General features: G+C 39.9%; 1 protein-coding gene across 11 annotated transcripts in view; it reads left to right on the forward strand.

Moving 5' to 3' along the window:
* PDS3 (phytoene desaturase 3) overlaps positions 1 to 27,683 on the forward strand; it is a 186,409-nt gene that overhangs the window by 25,704 nt on the left and 133,022 nt on the right. For 6 of the 11 annotated variants that reach the window (XM_088949259.1, XM_088949262.1, XM_088949258.1 and 3 more), the window contains exons 4-6: positions 1,846 to 1,934; positions 19,469 to 19,526; positions 22,643 to 22,798. In XM_088949259.1, coding sequence (XP_088805385.1) covers positions 1,846 to 1,934; positions 19,469 to 19,526; positions 22,643 to 22,798 — 303 coding nt within the window. The remainder of the gene's footprint in view (positions 1 to 1,845; positions 1,935 to 19,468; positions 19,527 to 22,642; positions 22,799 to 27,683) is intronic. The other 5 variants (XM_088949264.1, XM_088949268.1, XM_088949263.1 and 2 more) reach the window with 1 other exon arrangement.

Genomic DNA, 27,683 nt, shown 5'->3' on the forward strand with positions numbered 1-27,683 from the left:
TTCAAGAAAGAGTAATTTGAAGAAATAAAGTTTAGTTTAGTGAATTCTGGTTGTTGCCAAAAATTTCTCTTGTCCCCGTCTCTCTTGTTTCTTCTTCCAAGTGATCTATCTCTGTGCTTTTTATCCTAACAGCAAAAGTTCTCTCTCTCCCTCTCTCTAATTTCACTCTCATTCTTTGATGACAAGCATTCTACTTGCTTTACCACATATTCATCATCCCTAATCATCCACAGCTCTCATTGAAACCCACAAAACCTACCACCAGATCCTAAGTTGGATGAACAAGGGTGGGTGGGAGGAGGAATAAAATATTTTCGGTTTTGTTGTAAGCATGTTTTTTATCTATTAAGGGAGAGTTAAGTGGTTTTATCTTTCCATTTATTGCTCTTTGTATGAGGGTGGGCCTTGGCACAATGGTTGGGTTGCGCCATTGCAACTTGGATGACCAGGGTTCAAATCTTGGAAACAGCCTCTTTGTATGTGTAGGGTAAGGCTGCGTACAGCTGTCCCTCCCCAAACCCCACATTAGCGGGAGCCTCATGCATTGGGCTGCCCTTTTTATTTCTCTTTGTATTTTTTGTTTTAATCTAATGAATCTGATCCAGCTATTGATAAAAAAATTTGGGCTGTGATGAGCTCACAGCCATCGTAGATCAACGACAAGCGAATAAACATGATGACTGATCAATGTCACTCATGATAGGATGCCCAGTCAGATTAAGAGAGATACGTAAGATTAGTAATGACATCATTCGTGACACGTCAGTATAGGAGACCCACAAAAGAAAGTAGTGTACAATGTGTTATGAGAATCCTCAGACGAAAGGAAACTTCGTCCTTGAGAGATCTCACAAGACATGTGGTGAACCCTTAGCGGTGTTCCCCTGGCAATTGACTCCGAATCTAAGATTCCCTTTCCAAATGGGAATCAAACACTTTTAGCTCATTCCTTTTAGGACTTCGTGATCACTCCCTATAAAAGGAGGCCTAACTCAGAATGAGAGGGACATTCTGTCAATTAGAGCCTCTAGCCTACCCTTTGCCCTTAGCCTTCCTTCGTCTTTCAAGGAGACCACCACAAGTAGCCTTACCACACCACTCACAGGCAGAAAGATACAATCTGCTGCCACTTTCTTCTTCAAAACTTCTTCTCTTATCTTCTTCAAGATTTGGATACAAACATTATATATCAATTGCCAACACTTAAAAAGGACCATTCTACTCCTAACCGCCCATAACTCAAAAAGGAAAATAAAAATATAAAAAACAGCAATTACAATAACTAAACACAGCTAACTGAACCATAAACCAGCCATTAATAAATCTTCAACTGCATAGTAAACTGAAACCAAAACAAGATGTTATAATTGTTTATAACATTTGGTGGTTGTTGTTACCTTTTGTGTTTCCTTTTTTCTTTTGAATTGTGGATATTGTACCAGTGGTTGATATCTTATCACCTTCTTGGATGTAGTTTTTTGTTTTTCTTGTTAAAATTTCCATTTTATTTATTACCAAAAAAATGACATAATTGTGACGAATACAACATATTTCTCTATCTTATTTTTCATATTCCATCACATGGGATATGCTCTCTTGGTATTTCTTCTATGTCTTGACAGCTTTTATCCCCATTATCTTTTTATTTATTTTTTAACAATTTTCATGCCTTTCATCTAATATTCTCTTTCAGATTCTTACATTATTTACATCTCTATTTGATTATAAGTACTTATACTAAGCAAGTGTATATACTACATACAGATGAAATTGATCTACTTTGGAGAAATTTTGATGATCTTATTTGATTATATTTCTGAAATCTACATTTTAATTTACTCATAGGTTTAGCAGGTCTATCCACTGCCAAGTATCTAGCAGATGCAGGTCACATGCCTATATTATTGGAAGCAAGAGACGTTCTAGGTGGAAAGGTTTATGTGTTATCTTATTCTCTCTTGATTGTCTTTATTCTACAATAAGCCTTATGCTTTCTTATCCTTCAGTTTTGATTAGTCAACCGAATTGTTACAAACTTTTAATTAATAACTATAGTGTTGTGTAAAAGGTCAGTCTTGTCTTTATTATTCTTGGCAATAAAGCCGATTGAAAATAAGAGAGAAGAGAAGAGAAGAGAAGAAGAAAGACTGGCAACAATAGAATAGTGCTAGCGGCACCAACATCTATTAGTATATATAGGGCAACTAAAATAAAAAGGGAAAAGACCCTTGTGCCCCTACTATAAAGTAAAATACAATATCAAAAAAATAAAAAAGCTTTAACCAACCAAACAGACCCTAACAAGACAAAATTAATAAACAAGAAATAAAATGAACTACTTCAACACCTCCCCCTCAAGTTGGAGCATAGATGTCAATCATGCCCAACTTGTCACACAAATCATTATGCCGCACATGATGATGACCCTTGGTGAAGATGTCTGGAAGTTGTTTTTCTGAGCTGACATATGGAGTGCACACTTCTCCATTCACAAATTTTTCTCTAATAAAATGCTTGTCCACTTCAATGTGTTTCGTCCTATCATGGAGGACTGGATTAGCTACAATGTTGATAGCAGCTTCATTGTTGCAATAAAGTGATAGGGTTGCTAACTGCAAAACCCAGTTTACCTAATAGGTTTCTTATCCACATGATTTCAGCAACCCCATTAGACATAGCTCTATATTCTGCTTCAGCATTGGATCTAGCCACCACACTTTGCTTCTTACTTCTCCATGTGACCAAGTTTCCTCCTACAAAGGCACAATACCCATTGGTAGACTTTCGGTCATCAACTGCCCTTGCCCAATTAGCATCATTATGTACTTCCACCTTTAAATGTCCATGGTTTTGGAACGACAAAAAGGGTGCTTCACTTGGTCACCCGACCTCGCAGCTCTCTCCGGGCGCAGCGAGCCCTCGCAGCTTCAGTCTCAAAACCCTCCACGATTTGCCGGGAGAAGCCATCTTCAACCGCAAGTAAGTTCAACTCTTCTTCCTTTTCAGCTAACCGCCGTCGAAGTGCTTCAGCATCTTGTAGGGCAGCAACCCGGCGAATGGAATAACACATAGTTAAAGAGGACCCCGTGTGAGTGATAGCCGCAGCCAGATGAATGGTGTATAAAAGAAAGTATCAATTTCAGGATCTTCTGCTGCACGGATTTCCTGGGAAACGAAGCCATAGGCACGTAGGTTCAGAGCTAGACCGACTACTCCAAGAGCACTCATCCATAAACCGGTCACTGGCACAAAAAATATTAAGAGATGTAACCAACGGAAATAGCAAGCGAAGAAAACTACAGGGCGCTAGACTTCTTGAGGTATCTAAGGATCCTCTCTACAACTTCAAAGTGAGTTGTCCTAGGATTGTGCATGAACTGACTAAGGACACCCATTGCATAAGCAATATCAGGCCTGGTCATAGACAAATACAAGAGTCTCTCTACAAGTCTTTGAAACTTCTTCACATCTTTCAAGAACTCTCCTTGACTGTCTCCCAGTTGATGGTTAGGTTTAATTGGTGAGTCAATTGGTTTCACCCCTAGCTTGCCTGTATCTTCTAGTAGATTTAGTACGTATTTCTGTTGGGAAATAAAGATGCCCTTGTGAGAGCGGACAACTTCAATTCCAAGGAAATAATGTAAGGGGCCTAGATCTTTCACCTCAAATTGAGTGGCTAAGACTTTTTTTAGTTTATGTATTTTAGTCTCCCAATCTCTTGTGATCACTATGTCATTCACATACACAATTAAAGCTGCAATTTTCCTTTCACCTTTCTTTACAAATAGAGTGTGGTCTAACTGGCATTGTTTGAACCCCATTTGTTGAACTGCTAAGTGGAACTTACTAAACCAGGCCCGGGGTTATTGTTTCAACCCATATAAAAATTCTTTTAACCTGCACACTTTCTGTTCATTGCCTTTGGCACAAAAACCAGGAGGTTGGGTCATGTACACTTCATCTTCTAAGTCACCATTCAAGAAAGCATTTTTAATGTCCAGTTGGTGAAGTTCCCAATCAAGATTTGTTCTCAATGAAAGAAAAATCCTGATAGAGTTCATCTTGGATACTAGAGCAAATGTCTCTGCATTGTCCACTCCATATACCTATCTAAAACTTTTTTCCACTAGTCTAGCCTTGTACCTTTCAACAGTTCCATCAGCCTTGTATTTGACTGTGAACACCCACTTGTAACCCATTGGTTCATTCCCTTCAGGAAGATCCACCAACTCCCAAGTGCCATTTTTGTGTACTGCATCAATTTCTTCCTTCATTGCATCTGTCCATTTAGGTTTGGATAAAGCTTTTGTCACATTCTTAGGAATAGGGACACTGTCAACAGAAGAGAGGAATGCATGATATGAAGGTGAAATATGGTCATAGGACACAAAGTGAAGATAGGATGATTAGTGGTACAGGATCTAACACCCTTTCTCTTAGCAATAGGAACATCAAGATCATTTTTTTTTTGATCAATAACACCAGATTCACTAAATTAAAAGAAAAGAGGGAATATGGATACAAAAGGGGAGATAAAATATCTTAGCTCCCCAAAAACAGAAAACAAAGGGAGTGCAAAGAGAAGAGATTAAAAACTAGCCCAAAAAACAAACTCCCTATTCACTCCTTGCTTGGCCAACCCATCCGCAAATGAGTTGGCACTCCTCTTCACCCAGCTGTACTGAATCTCAATGTCCCTACCCAACCATAAGAACTGTTTTTTTTTCATTGTTAAAGTTCCACAAACCAATGTCCTCTGTCTTCAACCAACTAACCACCACCTTCGAATCACTTTCCAGGATCAAACGACTGATATTTAATTCCTTTGCTCTTCGAATTCCTTCAGGCGCTGCAAGGATCTCAGCCCTAAGAGAGTTATCTTCTCCAATAGGGCCAGAGAATAAAGCAATAACAATCCCTTTCTCATTCCTGAAGATTCTTCCAATCCCAGAGGGCCCTGGATTCCTTACACTACTGCCATCAAAATTCAGCTTTATAAAGCCCGAGGGGGGAGGGGACCAAAACGGACAAAGAGTCCTCATGCATCTAGCATTGGAAGCAATCTCTTTCCAGTTTCTTAGCAAGTCATCCACAGGAAAATCTGAAAACAACTCCAAAGATTTTAGCCAGTGGACAACCCTTAAATGGATTCGATCTAACAATTATTCCAATGTTCTTTCCTTGTCGAAAAAAATGCGTGAGTTTCTTTCGTCCCACAATGACCAGCATACCGCTGCTCTAATACACCTCCACATAGTCTTCCCTCGCTTCCTAGGCCAACTGAAAAAAGGAGTAAACAAACCTTGGACAATCTCCGGGGGATACCAAGAACACCCAAAACGGGAGAAAACCCACTCCCAAACAGTTTTAGCAGCCTTACAAGAGACCATGAGGTGGTAGCCAGATTCCCCATAGCTTTACAAAGAGCACATCTATTATGAAGTGGACAATAGTTGGGTTTCTTTTTCTGAAGTAAGTCTAAAGTGTTGATTCTTTCCAGGAAAAATTCCCAACAAAAAAAACCAACCCGAGGAGGAATAGGCCTGCTCGAAATTTCCTTAACTGGAAAGGACAATCCAAAGGGGATAGGAGGCTGAGCTAAGGTTTCAAAGAATGAAACACAAGAAAAGGTACCAGAGCTAGAAGGGGTCCAAAATCTAGTGTCTTCCTTAGTAGGGTTTAGGAAGACAATCTCAAGGGAGGCTAGCAAAGTTACCAAGCTATCCATGTCTGTATCCCTAATTGCTCTACACAGGCCTAGGTTCCATCCAAAACCTGAAGTGGAGGTTGAATGGACCAATAAAGAAGATATGGGTTCATTTTTCAAGTCTGATGGAGCATACAAGGAAGGAAGCCGGCTATTCAGAGGAGAATCCCCGACCCAAAGTTCCTAGAATTTTATTCGATTACCAGATTTTAGACCATACCTGATCCAAGGGGAGAAAACTGGAAGCAGATTGTGAATGGATTTCCAAGGAGAAGCAGCTGAAGCCCTTGCCAAGATTCCAGGATCCTAGCCATTGTCTTCTAGCCCATGAATGCTAGCCACAATCTTAGTCCACAATTTATCCCTTTCCAATGAAAATCTCCACAACCATTTCCCTAGTAGAGCCATATTCCTTTTCTTGAAATTACCAATCCCAAGACCTAGTTTTTTACACCTAGTGACCACCTCCCAACTCACCCTATGGTCCCTCTTCTCCTCTCCAGGCTCCCACAGAAAGTTCCTTATTAATTTTTCCAAAAGATTGGAAACTTTTGAGGGGATCTTAAACACTGGCAGATAGTAGACATGTAGGTTAGCTAGGGTAGACCTAATGAGAGAGTCTCTCCCACCTAAAGAAAGATAATTTCTCTTCCAGGCCACCAACCTCTTCTCAAACCTCTCCACTATCGGAGCCCAAAAGCTAACACTCTTAGGATTATCTTCTAAAGGGAGGCCCAAGTATGTCAGGGGCCAGTCTGGAATTGCACAACCTAGCTCACCTATAAATTCCCTTAGGTCCCTTTCGTTCACATTCACTCCCGCCACACAATTCTTATCAAAGTTCACCTTGAGGTTAGATATCTGCTCAAAGAGTTGTATTGTCAACTTTAGATTCTAGATCCAATTGAAGTTCCCTCCTTCATAGAATATGATAGTATCATCTGCAAACTATAGAAGTGTTAAGGGAACCTCCTCCCTTCCTACTCTCCACCCTCTTATCAAATTCTTCGAGTCTGCTCTATGGATCAATCTCCCAAGCATATCAACAATCAGGATGAAAAGAAATGGGGAAAGAGGATCTCCTTGTCTTAGACCTCTCAATGCAGGAAAGAAGTCAACCATCGTCCCATTCACCAGGATAGAATATTGACAAGTCCTAACACAACCCCAAATCCACTTACACCACCTGTCTCCAAAACCAAAACTCTTCAACACCTCCATCAAGAAAGACTAATCAACCAAGTCATAAGCCTTCTCCAAATCTAATTTGCAAACCACTCCCTTCTTCTTTGACTTCCTAAAGCTCTCCAAGCTCTCATTTGCAATGAGAATCTGATCTGTGATCTGTCTTCCCTCCACAAAAGCACCTTGGTTGGGTGCAATAATAGAGGGAAGCACCTTCTTTATCCTGAGAGACAACACCTTTGCAATGATTTTGTACAAGCTTGTCACTAGACTAATAGGTCTAAAATCCTTTGGTTGTGATGCATCTTTCTTCTTTGGGATTAAAGCAATGAAAGTTGAGTTCAAGCCCGGATTTATTACACCCCTCCTGTGGAACTCCTCAAAAACTGATCTAAGATCATTCTCCAAAATATCCCAACAGTCCTGGTAAAAGGCCATTGTGAACCCATATGGACCCGAAGCTTTTGTCATATCCATTGAGAATACTGCTTCCTTTACCTCCTCCATATCAAAACTTTTTTCTAACCACTCTCTCTTCTCTGCACTTAGGGTCTGCCAATCCAATCCCTCCAACCACACTCTCCCATTCATAGGCCTTCTAAAAATAGATTTGAAGTGGTTTACTAGAGCCTCTGCAATTTCTGCCAGGTGGGACAACGCTGCTCCATCAACTACCAAATTAGAGATGGAATTCTTCTTTCTCCTCCCATTTGCCACTGAATGGAAAAACCTTGTGTTTCTGTCTCCCTCCTTTAGCCACTTACCCCTGGATTTTTGCCTCCAACCGATTTCCTCCTTAACCAAGATGTCCTCCATCTGCCTCCTCAAAACCCATCTCAACTTCCTTTCTTCCTCTCCAAAGGAACCTCTCTCTTCCTTCAGGTCCAAATCCTCAATTTGCTCCACCAGAACTTGTTTTCTCTCTTCTAATCTTCCAAACTCCAGCCTATTCCACTCCTTTAATTGTGATTTTAAGTATTGGAGTTTCTTGTGGAACCTCATTACCTCCCAATCAACTACCGGATTAGCTTGCTCCCACCACTCTCTAATCTTCTCAATGAAACCCGGATGAGTCAACCACATGTTTTTGTTGAGTAAGAGCAAGTGATAGACAAGAGGAGAGAAGAGAGGGAGAGAGGAGAGGAGAGCCGAGAGGACTGAAAGCCCCTATCGAACTTAGAGGGATAAAGAATGATCTATTATTATTTATACTAGTACAATCGAACAATAATCAAAGAGGAAATTACATCAGTACCCTTATGGTACTAAACCTGAATACATAAACATAAACAACTAACAACACTCCCCCTCAAGTTGGAGCATAGATATCAATCATGCCCAACTTGTCACAAAGATCATGATGTTTGGAAAGGTTTAAACCCTTTGTAAAGATGTCTGCAAGCTGGTTCTCAGAAGTGACATAGGGGGTACACACTTCGTCTGTGATAACTTTCTCTCTGATAAAATGCTTGTCAACTTCGATGTGTTTTGTTCTATCATGTAGCACCGGATTGGCAGCAATGCTTATAGCTGCTTTGTTATTACAAAATAGAGTTATAGGTTTGGTCACTGGAAAACCCAACTCCCCCAACAAATTCTTTATCCACATGCCTTCAGCAACCCCGTGGGCCATAGCACGATATTCAGCTTCAGCACTGGATCTAGCTACCACATTTTGCTTTTTACTTCTCCATGTAACAAGGTTCCCTCCTATGAAGGTGCAGCAGCCACTAGTAGACTTTCTGTCACTTTGGGATCCAAGCCAATCTGCATCTGTATAAACTTCAACTTTCAAATGTCCATGCTTTTGAAACAACAAACCAGTACCCGGATACTTCTTCAAATATCGGAGGATTCTCTCTGCTGCTTCAAGATGAGAAGACCTAGGAGCATGCATGAATTGTCTGAGGACACCAATAGCATATGCAATGTCTGGGCGAGTCATAGAAAGGTATAACAATTTCCCTACAAGTCTCTGAAACTGTTTCACATCCTTGAATGATTCACCACAGTTGTCACCTAATTTATGGTTGGGGTCGATGGGAGAGTCAACTGGCTTCATCCCCATCTTTCCAGTGTTCTGAAGTAAATCTAAGACGTATTTCCTTTGAGAAATGAAGATACCCTTTTTTGATCGGGCAACTTCAATTCCAAGGAAGTATCTAGCAGGTCCTAGATCCTTCACTTCAAACTGAGTTGCAAGGAAAAGTTTCAATTTCTGAATTTCATCCTCCCAATCACCAGTAACAATTATGTCATCCACATAAACAATTAGAGCAACAATTTTACCTTCTCCTTTTTTCACGAACAGTGTGTGATCTGACTGACATTGCCTGTATCCTTTCTGCTGAACTGCCACATGGAATCTACTGAACCAAGCTCTTGGTGATTGTTTCAGCCTGTATAAGGACTTCTTCAACTTGCACACTTTCTGTTCCTTGCCTTGGGCTAGAAACCCCGGAGGTTGAATCATGTACACTTCCTCTTCAAGGTCACCATTCAGGAATGCATTCTTGATGTCCAGTTGGTGTAAAACCCAATCCAGATTGGCTGCAAGAGAGAAAATGACTCTAATGGAATTCATCTTGGCAACGGGGGCAAAAGTTTCAGCATAATCAACTCCATACACTTGAGTAAATTCCTTTGCCACTAAGCGAGCTTTATACCTTTCCACTGTTCCATCAGCCTTATGTTTGACTGTGAACACCCATTTACATCCAACTGGAACCTTTCCCTTGGGAAGATCAACAAGTTCCCATGTGCCATTTTTGTGAAGGGCATTAACTTCTTCCCTCATGGCATTTGTCCATTCAGGGACTGAAAGAGCTTCTGTCACATTCTTAGGGATAGGGACACTGTCAATAGAGGTAAGGAAGGCACGGAATGAGGGTGAAATGTTCTCATAGGATACAAAGTTGGAAATGGGATGTTTTGTGGTGCACAATCTGACCCTCTTCCTGTGAGCAATAGGACGGTCAAGATCATTAGTAGTAGAGGGATCATTTTCAATAGATTCAAGGACATCATTGGGAGCTAAAATATTTGAGTGAGTATGATCCTCCCTCGAGGAGTCTGTTGGCACAGGAGGTACAACTTCCGGATTCTCTACAACTCTTGGATTTGGTTGGCCTTTGCGACAGCGAGAAAAAACACGAAAAGGTGGAGGGTCAGGGAGAGTGGGAAGCTGAACTAGTTTCTCCTCATGTCTACACTTCCCTTGAGGAGAAACAGGATAGAAAGGCTCATCTTCAAAGAAAGAAACATCCATGGAGACATAGAATTTACGAGAAACAGGATCAAAAACACGGTAGCCCTTTTGAGTGAAGGAATAATCAAGAAATATGCAAGGTATAGCATGATGGTCCAATTTCCCACGGGTGGGAGATAGATTTTGGACAAAACACCGACAACCAAAGACACGAGGAGGAATAGAAAGAAGGGGAGCCTTAGGAAAGAGAAGTTGATGTGGGGCTTTGTACTCTAACCGACGAGAGGGCATACGGTTTATAAGGTAAGTGGAACAAAGAACAACTTCAAGCCAAAAACGTTTGGGAACATTCATATGAAGTAGTAAACTTTGAGCCACTTTAAGGAGATGTCGGTTCTTCCGCTCGGCCACACCATTTTGTTGTGGTGTGCGGGCACAAGAGCTACGGTGAAGGGAACCATGCGAAGCAAAAAATTCCGTGAGGTCACTATGAAAAAATTCTTTTGCATTATCTGATTGTAAAATTTGGATTTCAGTTTGAAATTGAGTGAAGACCATCCGCTGGAAATCTTGAATGATTTTTGGTACTTCTTCCCTGGTTCTCATCGGATATACCCATGTAAATCTAGAATAATCATCAATGAGGGTAATGAAATACTTGTAGCCACTCTCAGATGGTAAAGTAACAGGGCCCCACACATCAGAATGAACAATGTGAAATGGAGATTCAGATTTACTATGTCTTTGAAGAAAATGAGTTCTACAATGTTTACTCAACTGACACGTTTGACAAGAAAAGTCAGAGACAGACATTGACTTGAACAGATCTGGGAATACAACTTTCAAAGACTCAAAAGACAAATGACCAAGACGACAATGCCATAAATAGACTTTTTTCTTACAGGACTGACTCATAGACTCTGTAACATGAAGACCAGCCTTATTCTCCAGCATGTAAAGTCCATCAGCCATACGACCCCTACCAATCGTCCTCCCCGAGGCCAGATCCTGAATCACACAATGAGAAGGGAAAAAAGTCACTGAGTAATTTAAGGAATTAGTAACACTACTAACAGAGAACAAATTAATGGGAAAGTTTGGAACATGAAGAACATTAGAGAGGGTAAGGCCAAGAGGAAGAGAGAGGGTTCCTTGACCAGCCATGGAAGAGTATGATCCATCGGCTAGTCTCACCTTGTCTCTTCCAGAAAGAGGGTGATAGGTTTGAAAGTAAGAGGACGTACCAATCATATGTTTAGATGCTCCAGAATCAATGATCCATGGAGAGTCATGGGTGTGAGAAGCAACATGGAAAGCAGTGGTAGGGGTACCTGACATAGATGCAAATGAGGTTGAGGGAGGAGTATCCATCTGACGAATTGCTCTACCATAGAGCTCTAAATGGTCACGAAAGGAATTCATAATGTCCTCCCTCGGGTCAGGTCCAATGAAATGTGTCTGAGTCACAGTAGAAATGATAGGTTGATGCTCCCGAGTAGCCATGTTGGCCATGTGATGTTTCTTTGTATTTTGCTGCCCGTACTTCTTATTCACCTCTGAACTTTGCTTCTTAGTCAGATCTTGAGCCCATTTTGGTTTCCCATGAAGATCCCAATAGGTATCTTTGGTGTGTCGGGGTTTCTGGCAATGAGTGCACCACAATTTTTCCTTATCTTCTGTTTTTTTCTGGAGATCTCCTTTCTGGGAAGAAGATCCCCCACCAGTAGATACACCCCCTTTTGCAATTAACACAACAACATCCCCACCAGGGGTGTTCATCAAATTTCTCATGCTTTCTTCAGATTGTACAAGAGCATAGACTTCCTGAATAGAATGGAGATCCTTAGAGCTGAGAATCTGAACTTTGATAGATTCATACATAGGATTCAGATCATGTAAGAATGCAAACACCCTTTGTTGGGAGACAATCTGTTTGTACTTCTTAGCATCCTCATCACATTTCCATTTCTTTAAGTTCAAAAGAGTCCACAAATTGGTTGAACTTCCTCATACTTGTTGTCACTCTCTGTCTAGGGTTGTTGGTTTCCTCTGTAAATCTCACTACATTAAAATCCCCTCCCACACACCAAGTTCCATCCTAGAGGCCTCTAATGTCACTCAATTCTTCCCATAATTTCTCCCTCTGCTTATAGTCATTGGGGCCATACACATTTGTTAGTACCCATTCATATTCATCGTCCATCTGTCTGAACTTTAGGGAGATAGAATGATCTCCAATTAGCTCCTCCACACCTATGAGTAAATCTTCTTTCCACATGATCACAATCCCTCCTAAGGAACCCCACGAGGGAGCAGCCACCCACTTTATACCCCTAGAACTCCAGACACTCCTTGCCCATCTGCAATCAAAATCCATTCTTTTGGACTCCTGAAGCATTACCACATCTGGATTAAACTTCTAATTACCTCTTTAATTGTTTCTCTCTTCCTAATGCTACCTAACCCCCTCACATTCCAACTTAGGATTCTCTTTGAAAACTCTTAGCCTTAACCCTAACTCCTCCAAGATCTATTTAGACCCTTTTCTTCTATCCCCTTTCACTTCAAACTTCTTGTCCCCCTCAATATCTCTTTTTAATCTCTCCACTTCACTCAACTTTCTATTCTTCATCTTGCTATCCTTTTTTTTTTCATGTAGGCTTTTAGATCATTCGGGCTCTTCAGCTTGTACCCCAACTTTTTCACAAACTCTGCAACTGACTCTTCCCCACTAGTTTCCTCTTTTTCTAAAGTTGCACTCTCCTCACTCCTAGGAAACTCCTCGTTCCTTCTCACTTTACCTCCAACAATAGCCCTTTCTGTCCCCTCCATGCTCCCTCTTTGCGTTTCCTTCCTCTCCACTTCACCCAAAAGGCTCTCTATGATTTCCCGTATTTTTGTCTCTCTGTGAGTTTTCTCACCCACTTCCCCCCTTGTAGATTCACTGTGGCTTTCAGACCAAGGGCTTCTGACTCTTGGTTGGGAAGAGAATTTGGAACAAGGGACACAGAGTGCTCATCAGTAGCCAAAACTGAATTGATAGAGTTGAGGGATTTACCTGAGGCAGATATATGAGGAGAGAGCATAGGCGAAGGAGTGGCAATCACTTTCTTTTTTGAGAAATTAGGGCACTCTGTCTCCCCGAGTTGGGCGAAGAAAATCCCTGTCGCTGTATCAACACAAAGACCCCTTTCTGTACCCAAAATATGTACCTCTCTCTGAGGTACCCTTGTTTAACTCTAAGAAGACCCGAGCTACCTCCTTTTCAGCTTCTTGCAAAGCGCTAGAACTAGGGAAGGGCTCAGCCAAATTTGGGTTAAGATCATTCACCCGCTCCTCCCCCTCCTCCTTTCCCTCCCCCACCGGATCCCCTATGAACAAACAATCTAGGCTGAAAGAATCCTTGTTCTGTTCTTCAGATATGTTAGAATGCTTGAGTCAGGGGTATTTTGGTCATTCTGGTGTATCTTATTGAAAGTGAAATGTCTATTGTATCTGAGTTTAAGTTGTGTCCCATCTTTTATGAGGGACAAAATTGTCTTTCTTGTAACTCTAGTTTTTCATGAATAAAAGTCAAGTGGGTCGGCTAGGAGAGGTAAGTTTGTACATCCCCTCTTTCTAGTCTGGCCGAATACTTTTCTCCTCTCCTTCTTCTTTATCTTTTCTTTCTTCTTTCTTCTTCTCTACTTGGACCTAGAAACAACTAGGGTTTATTCACATGGTATCAGAGCATTAAGGTCTGGTGTTCATTTTTTTCTTGCGGCTGTCTTCTTCCTGGGTTCGCCACCAGCTTTGATCTGATTGAAGACTCGATAAAGGGCTGAAAAGGAGTTGTCGTTTTGAGGGCCTGGAGGTGAGAATGCCTCTGGCCGGTGCTGTGGTGGTCGTTGAAGTGGTATACTAGACCCTCTATTCAGTGTACGAAGAGGGCTGGTTGTATACAGGTTTGGACACTGCTGTCGTGTGTTCAGAAATGGACTGTGAATGCTGATTTTTTTTGTGTGCATCGAAAGTTAGTTGTTGTGGTGCTGGGTGAAACTGATACACATATTAGTCATGTTTTTTTTTGTGTTTTCTTGCTCACATGTGTGCTGAAAGAAGAGTGGTAGACTGCTGATGTCCACGACAACAGTGGTGTGGTGGCTGGCATATCTATGTTTTTTTAAATGCTTAAAAGTGAACCCCTAGACCTTGTGTGTAATCAGTTCTGCAGTTTGCAGAACAAGTATTCGATGAAATGACTGAGTAATTTTAGTAGTGGTGTGCTGGTGGTAAATGGTCCTGCAGTGTGCAGTCCAAGTGTTTGATGTGTTGACTCTATGATTTCAACTTTAGAGTGTAGTGTGTAATGTGCAGTTGAAGAAAGTGGATTGGTAGTATTGTAAGTGAGATAAGTCTTGTGACAAGTGTGAGATTGTAGTGTATATTCAGAGGAGACATAATTGAGATGGCTTCAACTGTAGTTGGGAATGACAACAAAATAGGCATCATGCTCTCTTCAGATTATCTAAGTGTTCAAATGACATCCATCAAGTTGAATGATGAGAACTATATACCATGGGCAAAATATGTGGAGGTGTTCTTGAAGGCCAAGAGGAAAGTAAAACATGTGAGGGAAGAGAAACCTTCCTCTGATTCTCCTAGGTTCAGTGATTGGGAACAAGATGATGCACAGATAATGACATGGCTTTGGAACAGCATGGAACCAAAGATTAGTGTGAACTTCATGTTCCTAGATACAACCAAAGAGATCTGGGATCATGCTAAAAAGTTGTACTCTGGACAAGACAACACAACTAGGGTATATCAGTTATACCAAGAGTACTTCAATTTGAAGCAAGGAAGTCAAAGCTTAGAAGAGTATTATGCAAGTTTGAGAAACATCCGCAATGAGCTAAATGTGTATCACCCTCTCACATTAGATGTCCAGATCCAACAACAGCAACGTGAACAAATTGATGTGAATAGGTTTCTCGTGGGCTTGAAGGTTGAGTATGAGCCTGTCAGAGCACAGATATTGGGGGGATCAGCTCTCCCCTCACTTCAAGAAGTTTTTGCCCGTCTTAAGAGGACATCCATTGAGCCGGTGGAACATTCTTCCTTCTCTGATAGATCTGGTTTGGTAGTGATTAAAGGGAGTAATCGTGGGAGTAGAAGTGGTGGTGGCAGTAGTGGCCCTCCAAGCAACTGTGGTGGACACATGTTTAACCGGGCCAGTGGCCGGACTGGAGGCCGTGAGTCAGGGGGAGGCTGTGGAAAAGGAAGGGGTAATGCTCGGAGAAAATGTACACATTGTGGCTTAGAGGGGCACGCAGTTAATTTCTACTATGATTTGCGTGGTCCACCCAACACTTGGGCTAACCATGTTACATCTAAGAGTAGTAGTACAATTACTGAAAGCCAGCAAACTGCACCAACCCCCTCCACACCCACTTGTGATTCCGGGCAGGAAATGGTGAGTGTACCACAGGCAATATATGAGCGGTTCCTTCAAACATCTTAGCAGAACACAGCTACACTTGCCCATTCAGGTATGACTTGTTTAGCTTCCAAAGCCTCACCCTAGATCATTGATTCTGGCGCCTCGGACCATATGTCTAGGACTCCTGATGTATTTTCTCACACCTCCACATCTCAGACAGTTACACTTGCTAATGGTTCTACATCTCCTATTTGTGGTGTTGGTGATGTTGATCTCTCTTCATTGTTTTTAGCATCAGTTTTATATTTTCCTAAGTTCCCTTTTAACCTTATGTCTGTTAGTAGATTAACCAAGTCCCTTAATTGTTCTGTAACCTTCTATCATTCTTCTTGTGTGTTTCAGGATCTCAAGACGGGGACGAAGATTGGTGGAGGGCATGAAGCCAGTGGTTTGTATTACCTTGATGGTGGTGGCCCTCCAGTGGCTTTTCAGTCGTCTCTTACTCCTCTCCAATGGCACTGCAGACTTGGTCATCCCTCTCTCAAGGCTTTGAAGCTGCTAGTTCCTTCCTTGAGCCATTTTTCATCATTAGATTGTGAGGCATGTCAGTTGGGAAAACATCATCGAGTCTCATTTAGTCCAAGAATTGATAGTCGTGTCTTAAGTCCTTTTGCTTTAGTTCATTCTGATGTATGGGGTCCAGTTAAAGTGGTGTCATACAATGGGTTTAAGTATTTTGTAATCTTTGTTGATGACTTTTCAAGGATGACATGGATCTATCCTATGAAAGACCGTAGTGAATTGTTCTCTATTTTTCAGAAATTTCATGCTGAAATACGCACTCAGTTTGGTGTTCATATGAAAATACTTCGCTCCGTTAATGCCAAAGAATACATCTCCTCACCATTTCAACAATACCTAGAACATCATGGAATAATTCATCAAACTTCTTGTGCCTACACCCCGCAACAAAATGGTGTAGCTGAACGGAAAAATAGACATCTTCTTGAAACTGCTCGGTCCTTGATGATCAATATGCATGTTCCAAAGCATTTTTGGAGTGATGCTGTTCTTCCATCCTGTTTTCTTATAAATCGGATGCCCATGTCAATTCCCTGGAAGTCAATCCCCTTTCTCCGTGTTGTTTCCCACTTTGTTTCCCTTTCCTCTCACCCCAAGAGTCTTTGGCTGTGTTTGTTTTATTCAACACTTGGGGCATGGAGTAGACAAGTTAAGATGCTCGAGATACGAAGTGTATTTTTCTTGACTACTCAACGACTCGGAAAGAGTATAAGTGTTATAACCCAAAGTTTCATACATCGTTTCTGTGCCCTGATGTCACCTTCTTTGAATCAGTTCATTTTTTCTCAGATGCCTGGGTCTCTTCCTCTCCCTCTGTGGTTCCCCTTCCTGTACCTGTTGTGGACATCCTTCCAGTAGCTCCTGTTTCTACTGCAGATACACATCCTATGCCTGTTACTATTGAGAAGCCGCCAATCACTCAAGTGTATACCCATAGAAGTGCATTGGGCCCTCCTCCACTTCCGCCTCGGTCGACAGATCTTGCTACTGCTCCTTCTCCTTCAGATCCTGATCTTCCTATTGCTCTGCGAAAAGGTAAACGTACTTGTACTTCTCACCCCATTTCACACTATGTTTCTACTGCTCACTTTTCTGCTTCTCATTGCAATATTATATCATTACTATCATCTGTTCCCATTTCCAAGACTGTCCAGGAAGCTCTTGCCTCCCCAAGGTGGCGGCAAGCCATGGAAGAAGAACTCTCTACTCTACAACATAATCACACGTGGGAACTCACCACCCTTCCTCCTGGTAAACACACTGTTGGGTGTAAATGGGTCTATACAGTGAAGTATCTTCCTGATGGCAGTGTGGAACGATTGAAGGCATGGTTAGTGGCCAAGGGCTATTCTCAGTTATATGGTGTTGACTATATGGAGACATTCTCTCTTGTGGGTAAAATTGGTTTAGTTCGGGTGTTGATCTCATTAGCTGTTATGTATGATTGGCCTCTCGTACAACTTGACATAAAAAATGCCTTCCTACATGGTGATCTTGTTGAGGAGGTGTATATGGAGCATCCACTAGGGTTTGTTGCTCAGGGGGAGGCTGGTAAGGTGTGCAGGCTCAAAAAGGCAATCTATGGATTGAAACAATCTTCACGTGCATGGTTTGGCAGGTTCAGTGAAGTGGTGAAGGCCTTTGGGATGAAACAATGTCAGGTTGATCATTCTGTGTTCAACTATAACTCAAAAGATGGGAAAATCTTGCTAGTCATGTATGTGGATGATATTGTCATAACTGGAAGTGACAACAATGGAATTGACAGGCTGAAAAAATTCTTACAGAACCACTTCAATACGAAAGATCTGGGGAAGTTGAAGTATTTCCTAGGAGTAGAGGTTGCGAGGTCAAAACAGGGGATTAACCTATGTCAGAGAAAATATGTTCTTGATCTACTTGAAGAAACATGGTTGTTAGGTGCTAAACCAGCAGAGACTTCTATGGAATTCAATGCCAAGTTAAGTGTGGATGCAGGCAAAGAGTTTGATGATCCTGGAAGATACAGAAGGTTGGTGGGAAGTTGAACTACCTGACCATTACCCGACCAGATATATCATTTGCTGTGAGTGTGGTGAGTCAGTTTATGCAACATCCCCGGGTTCCTCACTGGGTAGCTGTTTTGAGAATTGTTAGGTACCTAAAGGGTGCTCCTGGTCGTGGTTTGTTATACCAAAAGGGAGGAACTCTTGAAATAGTAGGGTGCACAGATGCTGATTGGGTTGGCTCTATTATCAGATAGGAGGTCAACCACAGGGTCTTGTACCTTCCTGGGTGGCAATCTTGTAAATTGGAAGAGCAAGAAGCAAACAGTGGTGGCAAGAAGTAGTGCGGAAGCAGAGTACAGGGCTATGGCCCATACCACATGTGAACTAGTATGGCTGAAGAACTTACTACAGGAGATGGGTTTCTCAATTGACAAACCCATGAAACTATACTATGATAACCAAACTGCTATTCACATCTCATCCAATTCTGTCTTCCATGAATGAACTAAACATATTAAGGTGGATTGTCACTTTGTGAGAGAGAAAGTGATAAATGGGGTAATAACTACATCTCATGTGAGCTCAGGAAATCAATGGGTAGATCTCTTCACAAAAGGATTGTCTCGGGGAAGAATAGATTACATTTGTAACAAGCTGGGACTATATGATATATACTCTCCAACTTGAGGGGGAGTGTTAGAATGCTCGAGTCAGGGGTATTTTGGTCATTCTTGTGTATCTTCTTGAAAGTGAAGGGTCTATTGTATCTAAGTTTAAGTTATGTGTCCCATCTTCTATGAGGGACAAAATTGTCTTTCTTGTAACTCAAGTTTTATGAATAAAAGTCAAGTGGGTCGGTTAGGAGAGTGATTTTTTATATTCTCTCTTCTTGTCTGGCCGAACACTCTTCTCCTCTCCTTCTTCTTCTTTCTCTTTTCTTTATTCTTTCTTCTTCTCTACTTTGACCTAGAATCAACTAGGGTTTATTCACAGCCACAACACTACTTTTGGAGAAATTGACCCTCAAACCAGTTACTCAGTTGAAAAATTAATCACCCTCTTAGCATTGGTTATGTTGTCCAGAGATGCTTCCAAAAATAAGATAATGTCATCTGCAAACTGTAGATGTGAGACATGGAGAGTATCTCTTCCCACTTCAAAATCTTTTACCAAGTTAAGACTTTTAGCTTTGTGAAAAAGCTGACTGAAGATATCCATCACCAATGTGAAAAGAAAGGGGGATAGGGGACAACCTTGGGCAATGAAAATTTTGCCTTCCATCCATCTGTATGCAACAAATTCAGCTTTTTATTCTTTTAAAAAATGAAAGGAAGGAATAATTTCGAACAATGAAAAATTGACCTTTCATCATGTAGGTGGCTGCTTGGAAGGATAATGATGGAGACTGGTATGAAACTGGGCTACATATATTTTGTGAGTTTGATTTCTTAGACTTATTGCAGTTTCTCATTTCTAAGATGCATATTTTTCTTTGGTGAATACATCTTATTTATGGTTTTGTTTTGATTGTTTCTCATTTTACAGATCCAAATAATATATTCAAACCTTGGTTGACATGGTTTGACAGCATGCATGGATCCCTGACATGGGAATAAACCCAATACCAGCCCAAGCCTAATCCAGTCATATACTGACTTTTAAATGACTTAGTTCATTAAATTCATTTTTGACAATTGTTTCCTAGTTGAGAACATCTTTTGGTATCTATATCAGTTATTTGTCAACAATGCTAGAATTCTAATGTTTAGGTTTCAAAAAGATGTTGCATATTCAGCTATATGGTAGTCACTATTTATAGGGGTGTCTCAATTTTTGTATTTAAGGAGAGAAGGGAAAGTCTTTCTATATAGAAAGTACAAACATAAAGTTTCAGTCCATCTACAACATTTACATCAACCCCTAGTTGTTAGAAAAGATAGAAAAGTTGCTACCAAAAAAGAAAAAAAGAAAAAAAGAAAAAAAGAAAAAGAAAATTTAGAGAAGTTTAGTCCACTTAAGTTGGCAGAAATGGAGACACAAAAGGAGATACCTACTCCATGTCTCCACCTTCCCTTTTACAACTAATTCTTCATTTTATTTTCCTTCAACAATCTTATTATTCCCCTCTCTTCAAATGCTCGAAGAGATTGTAAATGGGGCAAATTCTATGTGAAATCCATTTGTTTGCTGAAACCCCTTGCAATCTTAGAGTCAAAAATACCATATCACCCAGGATTATCCATTGCCTTCAAAGGAGTTTTATAAAGTTAGCCCATATTTGCATGAATGGATGGAATTGATTACTTTTAGGGCATTTGAATTACAAATAATCCCTCTAGTTTATTTACTCTGCCAATAGCTAGTAGGATTGTTGACCATGTGATTCTGTTTGAATATTTATGTATCTTTGTTATATAACTAAAAATGTGTGGCAAATTTTAGTATTCCTTAGACTTCATGGTTTTTCCTGTTACAAACATGTTACTTCTGAGACTCGAGGAATGATTATGGATCTAAGTGGAATTCAAGGTCTTCTTTTTTTTTCCTTTTACTGCTTGGGTCATAAAGTAGGGGTCTGTAATGATTCAGAAAATTACAAAAACAAGTCTTCAAATGTAGATAGGGATTCAATTTCGGCGATCTATTGATTTTGGCTAAAGATCTTATATTATATCTATTTTTCTATAGAAAAAAAGGGTTTGAAACCTTGTTTATACTTATAGTATATCCTTTAAAAAATCTTAAATAATGCATTTTAATGATGTATAACTATTGGGGCAAGAAACTCCTTTTCTATAAGAAAAAGAAGACATTTGTTGTTGTGAAAAGTGAATAGATGGGGAAAATAACAATCACCATCTTGTTTGCAAATTTGAAAAACCTACTAAAAAGAAAGGTGAAACCCCATATTTTGGGCTTACCTCCTTTATTTTATTTTATATTTTTTTCAAACAAAACAAAAAGATGTCATGGAAGTTTGATTTGCTAAGTCCTATTAAGGTCTTGAGGTCAAGAGAATTTACTCATTTGATGCTTTTTATGTGGTTTACTTACCCCTCTAGTGGTTGACTTGTATCAGTTGAAACTCATTGGTGATTCTATTTTAAATATTCAAGTTGAATCAGAGGGAGAGAGAGAGAGAGAGAGAGAGAGAGAGAGAGAGAGAGAGAGAGAGGGTAAGGGTATACTTATATACTTTAAGTTTAAAGAATACAGGCAGACAAAAATACCACAACTACATTAAGTGAAGAACAAAAGAAAGAAGGAAAATAAGAATGAGACCCTACAGTTTTCTACACTCCCCCTCAACTGGAGTATAGATGTATATCATGCTCACCTTGTCACGTCCACTAAGAAATTTTGTTTTTCTTCTACATCTTAGTAAGAAAGTAAGTTGGTAAATGGGAATCAACGTTTTATTTGATGGAAGTGCCTGTCCACCTTAATCTGTTTAGTTTAGTCAAAGTGAAGCCGGTTATATGCCATGTTGATGGCTGCCTTGTTTCAAAACAATCTCACAGGACCATCTACTGTCACTATAAGTTCTGCCAACAATAGCTTCAGTGATAACAATTTTAATCTATTTGTGAGCCATAGCTTGGAACTCGGTTCATCACTCTATCTGGAAATGACAGATTGCTTCTTGCTTTTGCTTATCTGTGGTAACTAAATTTCCATCAATTAAATTTCAGTGTCTGAAACTTGATCTATCATCAATAACACCTGCCCAGGCTGCATCTGTGTATGTTTGCACTTGAAAGTAACTACAATTACAAACAGAAGCCTTCTTTCTAGTGAGGACTCTGGATACCTTAGTACTGTTTCATCTGCCTCTAGATCTTCAACTTGGATGGGCTCAGTTGAGCATTTGTTAAAATTTGAATGGTCCTGACCAGAGGGCCCAAACCCAATACTGTGTAAATTCTTCAAGTCGAGTTTCCTGACTTGCACCCTGGCTGCCTCAGGATGAGAAATCCTTGTTATATGCATGTATTGACTAATGGCACCTGCGTTCTTGTTGAATGGTGCTCTATATTTTTCTTTTGTTGTGTTTGAGTAGGACTTTAATATAGTCTTCTTAAATACTGATAAAAAAATGTCTTCTTGAAAGGTGTATGGGGCTGATTATATTTTCTGTTTTTCTTTGTTTTCTTGAGTTTATTATATTTTAACTGTGTTACAAGTTAATTTAAATAGTGGAAGGAGGCTGCATGATTCATATTCTTTTCTTCCCTCAAAACCAATCTCTCTCTTACTTCTCTCTTCACCCTTTCTCTCCTCTAGTCTTCACATTAAATTTCCAGTTTTCTAAATTAATAATTCAAGTGATATAAGCTATATCAAGCCTGACCAACAAAAGATATATGAGCCTCCCAGTCAGTCCTTGAAATTTTATTAGTGTGCACCGATATGAAATATTTTCCCAATAATAGTTCTTTTCACTTGTTTCTTGGTAGTCCTATTTAGTGTTCTTTGCAGATTTGCTTATTCCTGATTTATCTTTGATTAGAAATTTAATCCATAATGAAAATTATTTTTTCTGCTTGAAGTTGGAGCATATCCAAACATGCAAAACTTGTTTGGAGAACTTGGTATTAATGATCGGTTGCAATGGAAGGAGCATTCTATGATTTTTGCTATGCCAAGCAAACCAGGGGAGTTCAGCCGATTTGATTTCCCTGAAGTTCTTCCTGCACCCTTAAACGGTATGCTATTTTATTAATCTTTTGGAGGAATCAATCTATATATCTCGTCATTTACAGAGGAATTTACTTTTTGTTATTAAACCAATTCAGCAACTCAAATTGCACAATCACCTCACAGAGGAAAAGGAGGAAGGGGAATGGGGTTCAAGGGAGAGGATAAATGGAGTAGATCTATAAAAATTAAGACCATACAAGGAGGTTTGAGAGTGTGTTGTCTATAGCAGGGATCAGAGTTTAAGGGTACTGTTTTTGTTTTGTTTTTCAGTGGTGGGTTACTCTAAGGGGACGGTTGAGAGGATTTCATTCTTTAATGTTCTTATTTGAGTGTGATTTTGGGTTAGATTCTGCTGCCATATCCCTTTTTGTTATTTCTTTTGTCCTTCCCATCTCTTCATTGATATTTCGTTCCTTCCTTTGATCTTTAATAAAATTATTTTTTTATCAATTGGGAAAAAGAGTTACACAGTTGTGGTAATTAGACAACTAGGTATCAGAATTTGGATTTTCTTCACATGGATTAAATCTCCAATTTCTGATGGTTGAATATTAATGATTTGATTATAGTTACATTATCCACCTTGCAATAGCAGTTTTGTTTACATTATATGTTCAATTTTCTGTTATGATTGTTAGTTGTGATTTGTTATGCCAGTGATACTGAACATTATCCACAACTGACACGACCTATATTTTTATTGCTATGCATTTCTTTTTTCATTCTTTTTGTTTTTTTTTCATGCACCTCCCTATGTTTGGAAAATTGCTCATGGTCTTTCTTCCTTCCTGCTGCATCCATTACCAACAATGGCTACTATGGCTCCGCAGAGAGCTATATAACTTCCATGATTTGGAATACTTATATAAGACTATATATGTTCCTATAATGTACACATCTTCTTTGTTAGTGTATTTTTTTTCTAAATTGCTGATCTTCATTCCAATTCTTTTTCCATGGTCCATGCAGCTAGGTCAAGGTGTTGAATAAATGGGGGCAATGTTCACATTGATGCCTTAATTCTTTTGTGCAAAATTCTTATGCATGAATCTTTTCTGCAAAACATCTTACAATCTATAATATGATTCACAATTTGAATCATGCATCCCAAGGGTTTTGATTTGAATCTTATGTTTGAATCCATTTCTACAAAATCTTATGATTTTTATTTGAATCCTATAATTTGTTTTATGAATCTTACGATTTATACAATTCGTATGATTCAAATTAATTAATTTAAGGATCAGTTCTCTATTTTGTTATTTCTTTTTTTTTTTTTAATTTTTTGTCAAGGGAAATTTGTTTTAAAGTCCTTACTAGAAAATGGTTCATCTATTAGAAACAATATTGAGTTTATTTCCCAACATATGTAGGTTAAAGAACCATTGTATGTTGATTATTTGACTTTCAAGTTGAGCATCATTATATTAACTTAGGCTTCTATTGTACAAGCGGTAGACATTATTGTTTAGGTATGTATATGTTAGATATGGATTAAAAATGGGCTAAAATCATTTTTCTATATATATATATTTTGACAAGTTTTTAAAAACAGAAATAACCTTATGATTTATGATATGATTCAAAATAGATTTGATTCATTCAACTTTCTCTACAATTGACAATACAGTTAACGATTTTTAGAAGCATTGGTCAAGGGTTAATTGAACCTAACATATGATAAATATAAACAAGTAGATCACATTGGGGACCTCCATCAACAAATCTTTGGGAGGACCTAGCTAAATCATGGTCTGCTATTGAATTTAGAGGTGGTTAACTTCAAGCACCCAAAAGTGGAGGAAGGTAAGTTCATGCAGTCTGGTACTTGGAAAGCATTCATGAAGATTGAAGCCAAACAGTTTCTTTTCAAAGGCTTCAGGATGAAAAGGAAATCAGCTTTGAAGATCAGGGAGATGAAGAGGGTGATGGCATTTTTGGTTGGTGAAGAGGTTATTGGATGGTTCAAGACTTTCGTAGAAGAAGCATCTCGGGTGGGTAGGATGAAGGACTGCAAGGGGGTAAAAGAATAAGGTGATAGAAATTACATGGCAGAAACCAGGCAAAATGCAAAGGGCAGATTTCTGGTGCTTGTGGAATATTTCGGAAATGGAAAAAAAACAATTGGTATGCTTCTCAGAAGGGAAGAAGGGTGCCAGGTGGAAAGAAGTTTTAGTCATGCTAAATGATTTCAGTGACTGGCTGAAAGGATTGCAAGAAACCTGGAGAGATACAGAGATACCTCAGGAGGAGAATAGAGGTCAAGCTGAGAAGGTGCAGAGGAGGAGAATAGAGGTCAAGCTGAGAAGGTGCAGATTCAGTGTGAGGAGGTGGATACTTTGGTAACAGTTGGTCATCCTGCAAGTGATGGTAGAATAATCACTTGTGCTTCAAAGGAAGAGTGGGAAAAGAAACTAATAGTAACAGCTAATGCATCACCTAGAGATTGGAGATTAATAGCTCAGGAGGTATTGAAGGAGCTGAAACTAAACTGCACCATCATTATAACACCCTTTGAGGACTGTAAAGCCCTTTTGGAAATAGTTGCGAAAGAAGTTGGAATTGATGCTGTTTGCTTGAAGTTGGATTCAGGCACAGTGATTGTGTCCAGATGGTCACCTGTGTCTAATTCTAGGAACTTTGGTGTGAAAGACAGAGTTTTGGTCCAGCTTCTAGGATTACCCTTTCATTTATGGAATACAGAAGCGTTTTGCTCCATTGCCTCTCTCTGTAAGGCTTGGTTAGATGGTGTTTTTGTGAGAGAAAGAGGTGAAATGTGGGAGGAGCTCTATGATGTTAGGGGTTTGTGGAGTGGGCCTTGGTGCTTAGTTATTGCTTTTAACGTGGTTATGTTCACTAATGAGTCGAGTAATCCCAATCAGGCAATATCTGTCAACACTCCTGGCCAAATAGAGAAAAGAACAAGAATAATCTTGGAGGGGTCAAGAATGAACAGTCCCCACCTCAAAGAGTCTCTTATATATTAAAAGATATGTACAATTACAAGAATGCCCATACAGGGCTGAAAGAGAAAAAAAAGAATAAGATGTAAAAGTAATATACAACAGGGACTATACTAATAAGGTACATCAAGTTATAGTCTCCACCCCCCCCCCCCCCCCCTCAAACTGATGCCTCGACATAAGCATCGGTTTGTCTATAAGAAAGAGATGTCGAACTCTAGTCATAGCTTTGGTGAAGATATCAGCAATCTGCATGTCCGAGGCTACATGAGGAAGTGATATAGATTCAATAGTGAAGAGATCTCGGATAAAGTGGCAGTCCACCTTGATGTGCTTGGTTCTCTCATGGAAGACAAGGTTAGATGCAATCTTGATAGCACTCGTATTGTCTGCATAGAGAGGAATGGGAGTAGGAACCTGAATGCCAAGATCCATAAAGAGAGACTGTAACCAAACAATCTCATCAAACTAAAGACATGGCCCTATACTCTGCTTCAGTGGAAGACTTGGAGACTGTTTGTTGTTTCTTGCACTTCCAAGAGATGAGTGAATCACCCATAAAAACACACCACCTAGAAGTTTACCTACGAGTGTCTGGACAACCAGCCCAATCCACATCAGCATATGCTCTCAATTGAATAGGAGAGGAGGAGGAGAAGAACAGTCACTGGGAAGTTGTGCTTCTAACATATCAAATGATGCAATGAACAATAGTCATATGAGGCTGATGAGGAGCAGAATCAAATTGACTAACAACCTGAACAACATGAGAAATATCAGACCGAGTCATAGTGAGATAAATGAGGGACCCTACAAGCTGGCGATATAAGGTAGCATCAGGAAGTAATGGACCTTTAGGTTTAGATAAATTAAGATTTAGCTCCATAGGTGTATCAACATGCTTTTCATCATTAAGACCAACAAGTTAAACAAGGTCAAAGGCATACTTCTGCTGACAAACAAAATACCCTCGATCACTGCGATGTACTTCCAATCCCAGGAAATATGTGAGAGGTCCCAAGTCCTTCATGTGAAAGGAATTATGAAGTAACAGTTTCAATTCACGAATGCCTTCAGCATCATTCCCAGTCAACAATATGCCATCAACATATAGTAGGAGAATGGTAATACCCTAAGGTCGTCGCCTAACAAATAAAGAGTGATCAGAAGAACTCTGGCTATATCTAGGCGAAAGCGTTCAAACCATGCCCGGGGAGCTTGTTTTAGACCATATAGAGATTTTTTGGGGCGACATACTAAAGAAGGATCACTGTAGTATCCAGGAGGAGGCTTCATGTAGACTGTCTCCTTCAATTGACCATGAAGAAAGGCATTCTTCACATCAAGCTGGCATATGGTCCAAGACTGAGTAGTAGATATTGCTAAAAGAACACAGACTGTGGTGATCTTTGCAACAGGAGCAAAGGTTTCTTCATAGTAGTTGAAAAGCAGTCCTAGAAGTATGGGACTGTGCTAGAAAACCAGAAAAACTAACAAGAGAAGATTAGAAAAGATTAGAGAAGAGAGAGAGAGAGAGAACTGTGGCAAGGAGAGTTAGAGGATGAGGAGTTCGAACTTAACCTCCCTCTAACACTCTAATACTCTTTTATTAAGTTAATCTTTGATAAATTACAGAGAGGCCCTTGAGTGGGCAGAAAAATACAAAAAACAGAACACTACACAGTATGGGCCCAGAATAAGGCCCATAATAGAGAGACACATAACATAACATGAAGTGACAGTCTCTGGGCCATTCGGCCCATCTCCTCTATACTCCCCCTCAAGCTGAGCATAGATGTTAATCATGCCCAGCTTGCCAGTGTCATGATGAAGCCTTGCCTTGGAAATGCCCTTAGTGAGAAAGTCTGCCAATTGTCCTTCAGAAGTAATGAATGGAAGACACACTTCTCCAGAGGAGACTCTTTCT

The sequence above is a fragment of the Nelumbo lutea genome, chromosome 6 (genome assembly GCF_056320005.1).
Source record: "Nelumbo lutea isolate HS-2025 chromosome 6, American lotus-T2T, whole genome shotgun sequence".
Taxonomy (NCBI): domain Eukaryota; kingdom Viridiplantae; phylum Streptophyta; class Magnoliopsida; order Proteales; family Nelumbonaceae; genus Nelumbo; species Nelumbo lutea.